Here is an 8899-nt window from a genome sequence, read left to right as displayed (position 1 = left end):
GGCACAGCTCTGCCAATCCCCCTGGGCACAGACCAGGGCAAAACGCAGCCTGGATGAGCTTAAACTGAGAGACCTACGGACAGAAGCGTGTGCACGGCTCCTAAAAGCTTGGTCAGCTGCCACCCTGCTGTGTTTTCGAGCAGCCCAGCTCTGTCCTAGGCTTCAAGTCACGATTTCCCTACTGCAGTGCTGCTGGAAGGCTGAGGGATGGGGCGCTCCCATTTCGCCCCGGTGCCCTCGCTCCCAGGTGCAGAGGGAGCACTCGAGCCCTGGGGCTCACAAAGCTGGAGGCGGTTTGGTGGCAGCATTTGGGGCACAAGAAGTGCCGGGGCAGCCTGCAGTGTGTGTGTGTGTCTCATGTCCAGGCTGGAGGACCCACAACTGGCTGGCTCCACAATGCTCCAGGAAGCTGCTCCCTGTCTCAGCAGCGACGACTCCTCTCACCAACTCTAACCCTAAAGGCATCCCGGTGACCGGCACTGCCTGGGGATAATTTTAGCTCTTTTTCTGCTTTCTGTGGAAGCAGAAGTGGTCCTGCAAAGCTGATTTACCGCTGCTGCTCCATTTCTCCACCCAAAGCCATCCCCCTCCTGGGGGATGAGCAAGTGCCACCAGCTCGTTGCCCTTTCCACAGCTCACAGCCAGGAGCGCAGTCAGCAGTTGCTCTGGTGGGGAGCAGCTGGTACAAGAGAGTCCTGAGGGTCCCATGAAGAGTTCAGGTTGTTTGCAATGGCTCATCAGGAGCTCCCGCAGGCAGAAAGCAGCTGGAGCTGTGCTGTGCAGGTCTATGTGGGTTTGCTCCTTCCTCTGGAGTTGTCCTGGGCCACCTGTCTGCCACCAGTGTGCTCCTCTCCTCTCCCCAGCTCATGTCCGAGGTGCTGCCTGTCTGTCTGTCCCCTCCCAGATGTTCTCAGCCATGCAGGAACATTTTGGAGCCAGGCCCCCCCACGGTGCCGTCCCTGCACTGCCCTCAGCCCTACGGCACCCGCAGCCGGACACACAGATGCTCCAGGAAACAGCTGAGAGTCCTCGGGGCTGGCAAAAAGCTGCCAAAAACGATGCAGGAAAACCTCTCCTTCCCCAGGGGATGGGGGCAGCCCCGCAGGTAGGTCTCAGCCTCAGGGTTGTGAAACGCCTCCAAAGGTGAGGCTGGTCCCCCCCAACCCCACCCTGGGAATCCCAGAAATCAAGGACACCCCAAACACCGCCAGGTTGGGACCATCCAGCCAGTTTTATTTTGGGATGCTGCCGTTCGCCACCGGCTCAGCCCCTTCGGCTGTTGGAGGTGCGTGGTGGCAGCGAGAGGAGCAGCGGGCACGCTTCTCACGGATGCTTACCGCGGTCCTGAGCCCCTGAACACCCTCCAGAACCCCCTGCCCAAGGCAACATTGTTTAAAAATAAAATTGCATTGCTTCCTAGGAGTGAGCAGGGGCTGTGTACCAGGGCGCTGAGCAGCATCCAGGTGAGGTGGGCACAGCCACTGCTCGGCTCAGCCTCCTCTCGGTGCTGGCCACGTGAAACTGCGCAGGGCGCGGCATCTCTAACAAAACAGAAACCTGCAGCTCACTTTGCTCCCTTTTTTATATATATATATAATATATATATAACCTTGTGATATGGGTAGTTAAGTCACCGGCGAACGATGTCAGATACAAACAGCTCTAAGATCAGGAGTAAAAATGACACGGTCCAGCTCAGCTCGTCTCTGCCGTGGGACGCGGCGGCTCTGAAGCAGCGATGGGCTCCGGCCACCGCGGCACCCCCACGGCCACCTCAGCGGGGACGAGGCCGGTCCGGATCGGGGCGAAAACCCTACAGCTTGGCATTGCGGTGGAAGGCCGACGCGTGCGGGGTGGTGTAGGAGGTTTGGCTGTGCCACGTCGCCACGGGGTAGAGCCGGTGCTGCAGCGAGCTCTCGTAGGACGCGGGGTAGTGCCCGGGACCGGTCGCCAGCGGCCGGCACAGGTCGGAGGGCTGCGTGGAGGCGGCTATCAAAGGGCTGGGGAAAGCAGGGATAACAAAGGGGTTGACGGAGAGGGACGGCATCAGCGGCGCTGCCGGGGTTTTGAGGTGCTCCAGCGGGCTGGCGAAGCTCACCGGGAACCGCAGCATCGCTCCCTTGTAACCGTCCGGGGCTGGAGGCACGGCGGGCAGCGGGGCGGCGTAGCCAGGACCGGGCACGATGGCTTTGGGCTTGGCCAGCACCGGCTGGCCCCCGGGCGAGCCAGCGCCCTTGTCCCTGCCCTCGGGCTCCTTGACGAAGGGGGACACAGCCCGCAGCTTCTTGCTGGGGCCGAAAGCCTCCTCCTCCCGGCTGCGCTTGCCCCCTGGCACTGTGGGGCTCTGTGTTGGCGGCGCGAAGCCGGCCCCGGGGGGCACCCGGCAGGATTTAACGGCGCTGAAAGCGGCCGCCCGCGGGCCCTCCCCGCTCCACGCTTGCCCCGCTTTGCTCCGCAGGTCTTGGGGCTGCTCCGTGTCCTCCGGCTGCGGCTCCAAAAAATCCTTCAAGCTGGAGAAGTAGCCCCCGAGGGGGTGGCAGCTCACGGGCTTCAGCACCTTGTTGTGGTAGGCATGGAAGTAGCCGGTGAAGACGGCGGGCGCGGGGCCCCCCTCCTCGGCTCTGGGGTAGGGCTGGCTGTCTCTCCCCCCAGGGGAAGCGCTGGGCACGGATCCCGTCTCGCTCCGGCCACCTCGGGATGGATCCTTAAATCCAGGTGGCTCCGGGCTCCTCTGCTCCTCCGCTGGCCGGGGGGGGTCAGGGCTTGTGCTGGGGTGAGCGTCACTCGCCCCGCGCCGGCCCTCGGGGCAGTGGCGCTTGTGGCAGTGCAAGGACTCGGCCTTGCTCACCTGGGCCAGCAGCTTCTTCTTGGCCAGCGGGGACATGATGGGGTGGTTGCCTTTGGAGTAAAAGCTGGAGAAGAGCCGTTTGTAGGCTTCGGCGTGGGCTCTGCAGGTGCCCGCACACCCCGCTGAGGGGCTCGGGGCTGGGGCCGCGGGGCTGGCTCGTCCTTCAGCCAGCCGGCCTCGCTCCGGGGCCTCCGCCGGCTCCTCCTTGCTGCCTCCGGGGGTGGCCACGGCCTCGGGCTTCGCCTTCTCCGGCGGCATCTGCAACCAAAGGGAAGTTGGGGTGGGGGTGCTGGGCCCCCCGCCCACCCCACTGGGTTTCCCCCCATGTCCTCCACTGCCGGAGGCTCAGCCCTCCGCTCTCCTCCTGCCCCAGCTCCTTCCACGTGCCCGGGATGGAGGAAGGGTCTCCGGGGGGCTCGGGGCTGCTCCCAGGCTCCGTCCCAGCCCCATGGGGCCACGCACCTGCTCCCGGCCCTTCTCCTTCTTGCTCCTCCTGCTCTTCTCGCCCGTCTCGGCGCCCTTGGAGACCTTGTACTGCTTGCGGGGCTTGCTGGGGGGCAGCGGCTTGTCGTCCTCGCCCTTGAGGTGCCGCACGTACGGGAGGACCAGCCTGTGGGGCGAGCGGGCACGGCTGTGAGCGCCGGCCTCGGATGAATCCCAGGGAGGGGAAACTGAGGCACGGAGCGGGGCCGCTGCCCCCCTACCTCTCGTAGTGGCGCCGGGTGCAGGTGGCCGCGCTGGTGCTGCCGGGGCTGCCCCCGAGTTCATCGTAGACGTTCTTCCAGAGCCGTCGCCCCGTGACCTGCGGTGGGGATGGGTTAACCCCTGCCTAAAACCCCCTTTGGGTGCCAGACAGCCCCCATGGGTGCTCCCCGGCTGCTTACCAGCTCGTAGGCCCCCAGCTTCTCCACCGCCTTGTAAATCTTCCAGAGGTTAACTGGGAAGAGAGGAGAAGGCGTCAGCGGGGCGCAGCGCCCACCAGCCCCACTCCGAGCCCTCACCCCCCCAAAAACGCCTCCCCCCTGCCCCGTGGGGCCATACTCTGCTTGAAGCCGAGGTGGGGGATCCTCTCGATGGGCGTGTGCCGCTCCTTCATGAACTTGTAGAGGCTGACGAGGAAGGCCTCCTCCTCCTCCTTTTCCCCGCTGGCCACCGCGTCCTCCTCGGACGCCTTCGGCCGCTCGGGGCCATCCTCGGGCAGCGGCGGCTCCTGGGGGACACGGCGCTCAGGAGGGACCCCGCACCCCGGGGTGGGGGGCACAGAAAGGTCCTGCGGGGGAAACTGAGGCAGGGCAGGAGCCCCCCACACACACCCGCTCCCACCCCGCCTTGGCAGCCCGGGGGCATTTTCTGAGCTCTCCGTTCGTTACTCGGCAGCCCGGGCAGGCGGCCAAGTTGGTCAAAGCACTGGAGCCGCGCGAGAACACGAGGAACGGCTTCCAGGAAAACAGAAGGGCAGAAATTCTTGCTCCGTCCCCCCCCCCCCTTCACCCCCCCGCCTCCTTTCTCAGCTAAAAATGTTTCTCGTTTGTTTGTTCTACATTTTCCGGAGTTATAAAACTTGTTGCTATTTTTGGGCAAAGCAGCTGCTCGGCTCCCAAAGTACTTTTTCTTCTTCTTTCTATTCTTTTAACCGCTTGTGACAGCCGCGGCGTTTCAACGGCCGAACTATTTCGAGGCTCTTTTTTTTTTTTTTTTTTTTAAACAGAGTCCACCGGGATGCGGGGTCAGAAACCCCAAAACCCACCGGACCCACACCCCCAGGGCCCCCCCACCTCCGTCGGGCTTTTCACCAGCACCCCAATTTTGCTTTTTTTCCCCCCAAAACCAGGACTTTCGCCCTCCTCCTCGCTTTCTCACCCCGTCGGAGGCCGGCGCGGGAGGCTCGTGCCCGGGGGGCTGCTCCGAGGTGGGGGGCGGCTGCTGCGGGGCTGGGGGGGGCGAGGTGGCCCCCGGGCTGTGCAGGGTGGCGGGGGGCTCGGCGGGGCCGGGGGGCTGCTCCCGGCTGTCCTCCATGCGGGGAGCGGCGGCGCCCTCACGGTGAGCCCTGCCGGGGGGGGAAAAAGGTGAGAAATGGGGAAAAAATGGGCAAAATCCCCCCAATTCGTCGCTTCCCACCCCCAAATCGTCGCTGCCCCTCCCAAAACAGGGGGAAAAAGGGCACGGTCCCCCCAAATTATCCCCCCAAATAAGGAGCAAGGGGGATGCCTCACGCCATGGGGTCGCCCACCGGGGTTTTCCCCCAAAAAATATTTCCCCCCCCCCCAGCCTGCCCCTCCCTGCCCAGCGCCAACTTTTTGGGGAAAAACCCTCCGAAAACGGTTAAAAAAATTTAAAAAGAGGGATGGGGGGGGATGAGGGGTGTGGGGGAGGGGCGGTCACCCCCAATACTCCGAGCTCGGGGGGGGCAGCCCCGTGGGGAGGGGTCCCGCGGGGGGGGTCCCGCGCCCGGTGCCGGTGCCGCTCACCCGCCGCCGCCGCCGCGCCATGTGACTGCCCGCCTATTGGGCGGTGCCGCCACGCCCCCGCCGCCGATTGGGCGGCGCCGCCACGCCCCCGCCGCCGATTGGACGGCCGCGCTGCTCGTCCCCGCCGGCGAAAGGGATGCTGGGGGTTGTAGTCCTGCCGCCCGTGTGAGCCCGGGGATGCGCGGGGAACACGCGTGTGCAAGGGGGCGCGGGGGGGGGGGTGTTTGTGCACGTGTGTGTTGGGGAGGGGTTGTATGTGCGTGTGTGCGCGGGTTCGTGCGTGTGCACGTGTGTGCAGGCGTGTTCAGTGCGTGTGCACGTGTGTCTGTGTGTGTGCACGTGTGTGTGTGTGTCTGTGTGTCTGTGTGTGTGCACGTGTGTGTGTGTGTGTGTGTGTCTGTGTGTGTGTGTGTGTGTGTGCGTGCAGGCGGCTCGTCCAGCGGGGTGGGTGGGTGTGGGTACAGCTGGGTGCGTGCCCAGGGGCTGTACACGCGTGAGCGAGCAAGTTCATGTGTGCAGATACGTGCCGACATGCGTGTGTGTGAGTGTAGGTGTAGGGGTGTGTGAGTACAGGCGTGTACCTGTGAGTATGGGCGTGTGGACATGAGTATAGGCATGTGCAAATGGGTATAGGCATGTGCATGTGCTTAGAGGTGTGTGCATGTGCATAGAGGTGTGTGCATATGAATATAGGGGTGTGTGTGAATATAAGTGTGTGCGTGTGAGTATAGGTGTGTGCGTGTGAATATAGGCACATGTCTGTGTGAGTATAGGTGTGTGTGTGTGAGTACAGGTGTGTGCATGTGGGTAGAGGTGTGTGCATGTGGGTAGAGGTGTGTGCATATGAATATAGGTGTGTGAGTACAGGTGTGTGCGTGTGCGTACAGGCACATACGTGTGAGTAGCGGTGTGTGTGAGTGTAGGTGTGTGTGTGAGCAGAGGCGCGTGCACGCGGGTCCAGGTGAGCGCGCACACGTGCGTGCCAGAGCTCACGTGTGGGTGCCGCGGGGCACACGCTGTGCCCGTGGGGTGCGCGCCGCCACACGTGTGCACGCGCAGAAACACGCGTGAACGTGCGCGTGCACAGCCCGGGCCCCGGCTGTGATTTCCCGGCTCACGCCCGGTTCCCGGCACTGCGAGCGCGGCGGGGCTGACGCGATTTCCTCCCTTTCTGCGAAAAAAGCAGGAAACCGGCGCGCGGCTGCCCCGAGCGCAGGGGGGTTGGGGGCTCTGGGGGCAAAAAGCGGCCGCTTCGGGGGCGAGCAAGAAAAGCGGCGTGAGAAAGCTGCGCTGCGGCAAAGCAGGAAAGTTTGAGCCCGAACAAACTCCGGCGCCCCCCGCGGCACCGCGCTCCCCGGCCGAAGGCCCGAGGGATGCTCCCGGGACCCCTCCGCGCTCCCCCCAAATTCCCGGTGACCGGCGGCGGCCGGGGGCGTCACGGCCGGGAATAGCGCGGGCGCGGTGCCAGGCGGGTGAGTAACGCCTGAAGTCACCGCGGGCCCGCCCCCACCCTGCGCCCACCGCCCCCACCCTGCGCCCACCGCCCGCCGCCACCCCGACCCCAGCCCCTCGCCAAAACGAGGGGGGCAGCCCCAAAAAACGGGAGGAGGAGGGGGGGGGCTCGGTGCCGTTGGGTTCGCCGCGGGCTCATCGGCGGGACCCCGAGCCCGGAGCCCACTCGTGTTCGGCCCCACGCGGCGCGGCCGTGGGGCGGGGGCCGCGCGGTGCCCCCCCGCCCGGTGCCCCCCGGCACTCACCGGTTCAGGACGCGAGGGGCGAGCGGCTCATGGGCGGCCGGAGGAAGAGCGCTGTGGGGCTGCTGGTGTTACTGGGACGGGGATGAAGGGCTGAGGATGACTCATCCCCACTCAGGGAAGTGGCGTGTGTGGCTCTGCGTGTGCGATTGACTCTTTCCTTACCGGAACGGACGGGCTTTTCGGGGCTCTCGCCAACCGGCAGCCGGCACCTCGCTGTATGACTGTGCCGGACTTTCCGGCTCCAGCCCCCCCCACACCCCAGCTCCGATCCCGGTGATGCTGCCGGGGCATTGGGGACATCACCGGGGCCGGGTCCCCGTGCCCTGGGTGCCGGTGGCTGCGTGGCCCTCGTCTCCCCGCTGCCCGGGTGGCTTCGTGCCCCCAGCTCGGTGTGTCGGGGGTGGGCACCGCTGCGTTGTCCCTGCCCGGTGTCCCTCCCGGGCTGGAAATGGGCACCGAGCCACCGCTGCGTGTCCCCCCCCCGGCACCCCCGGGGCTGGGACCGTCCGGTAAAGAGGGAGCGAGCCCCCGGCACCGCCCCGGGGCTGGGCGCTGCTTTCCAGGGACGGCGGCTCCGTGCCACCGAGAGGGACCGTCCCTGCTCCCCGGTCCCCGGTCCCTGGTCCCTGGTCCCCAGCCCGGGTGTCGCGGTCCCGCCACCCACAAACAGGGGCTCTGGGGGCTGGGGGGCTGCTGGAGCACCCATGGGTGCTCAACCCCTCGGCATCCCGGCCGAGAATCCCCCCCCGGCGGGTTGTGAAAGAGCCCCGAAAAAAAAAAATAAAAATCCCCCGGTGACTCATTTGGGGCTAAACAGCCAGAAAAAGCAGAACCGGGGGGGGGGGTCGAGGGGGACGGGGACGTTTCGCTCCTGTCCCCCCACACACACACCTTGGGGTAGGAAAGGGGCAAAGGAGCCCCCGGGCAGGGGACAAACGGGAGGGGGCTGAGAGCCCCCCCAAAAAGCCGGCGGGGAGGGGAGAGAGGAAGAAGCAGGATGAGCCCGAGGGGGGAGGGGGCAGTGGGGGGACCCGGGGGGGGCTTTTGGGTGCGATATTAACCCTTTCGTTCCAGGAACGCTCTCGCTTGGGCTTGACTCAGCAGCAGTCAGAGCGAAAGCCATCCCTCGTCCCCCCCCGCTGCTCGCGAGGGGCCTCCCGTGAGATTTACCAAAAGAGGGAGAAATGGGGCGGGGGGGGGAGCAGCAAGTGCGGCCCCCAGCCCGTGCCATTGGAATAAAAGGAGTTGTTATGTTTATTCCCAGGGTGAACGCTCATTACTGGGATGGGGAATTTAAAGCCCCCCCCTCGCCGTGTCGCAGCCGGAGCACTTCGCCCCCACGCTGCCCCCCCCCCGGGGACCCCCGGTGCTGAGCCCCGCTGGGACGCGGCGATGCCGGGCAGGAAGTTGGGGCAGCAAAATTACCCCAATAACAGCGAAAAAGAGCTTAAAAAACCCCAAACCTCTGCTTCCTATTCCCCGCTCCGGTTTCTATTCATGGGGGGGGGGGGGGTTATCGGGAGGAGGTCGGGGCCCCGCATCGCTTTGCCCGCCCCGTGCCTCAGTTTCCCCTTGTGCGAAGCCTCCTGCGGCTCGCGATGGGTTTGGGAGCGACCGAGGTGCCGCTAGGGGCCGGTGTCAGGCTGGGAAACGCCGAATTTAAGGCTGAGCCCCCCCGGGTGGGGGCCAGCCCGCGAGGGAAAATCTCCCCCCAGTGGGTTTGGGTTTTTACCACCACGCTCGGGGGAAGCAGCGAGCGGCTGGGGAGGGGTCGAGGCAGCGCTGGGGTCGTCGGCGTGCTGAGAGGTGGCGGGGGGCAGCCCTGG

At 65.6% G+C, this 8899-nt stretch overlaps 1 protein-coding gene across 1 annotated transcript; it reads right to left on the bottom strand.

The window, feature by feature from the left end:
- Nucleotides 1-1212: 1212 nt before the first annotated feature.
- On the bottom strand, nt 1213-7224 carry ARID5A (AT-rich interaction domain 5A). The gene is made up of 7 exons (XM_082779484.1): nt 7074-7224; nt 4709-4895; nt 3890-4058; nt 3733-3785; nt 3553-3650; nt 3311-3458; nt 1213-3106 (listed from the first exon to the last, which is right to left on the bottom strand). The coding sequence occupies exons 2-7, from the start codon at nt 4862-4864 to the stop codon at nt 1814-1816; spliced, it is 1917 nt and encodes a 638-aa protein (XP_082635610.1). The 5' UTR covers nt 4865-4895; nt 7074-7224; the 3' UTR covers nt 1213-1813.
- Between the last annotated feature and the right edge of the window lie 1675 nt (nt 7225-8899).

Source organism: Aythya marila (assembly GCF_965140915.1).
Source record: "Aythya marila genome assembly, chromosome: 26".
NCBI lineage: Eukaryota > Metazoa > Chordata > Aves > Anseriformes > Anatidae > Aythya > Aythya marila.
Note: the sequence above shows the minus strand (reverse complement) of the source record. Positions and strands in the feature narration are given on the sequence as shown.

Excerpts from the sequence above, each read along its gene's own strand:
- ARID5A (XM_082779484.1), bottom strand. The coding sequence starts at position 4,864 with ATGGAGGACAGCCGGGAGCAGCCCCCCGGCCCCGCCGAGCCCCCCGCC. Across the intron at positions 3,786-3,889 it reads CCACCTCGGCTTCAAGCAGA|TTAACCTCTGGAAGATTTAC; the intron begins GTATGGCCCCAC and ends CTCTCTTCCCAG. Across the intron at positions 3,107-3,310 it reads AGGAGAAGGGCCGGGAGCAG|ATGCCGCCGGAGAAGGCGAA; the intron begins GTGCGTGGCCCC and ends CTTTGGTTGCAG.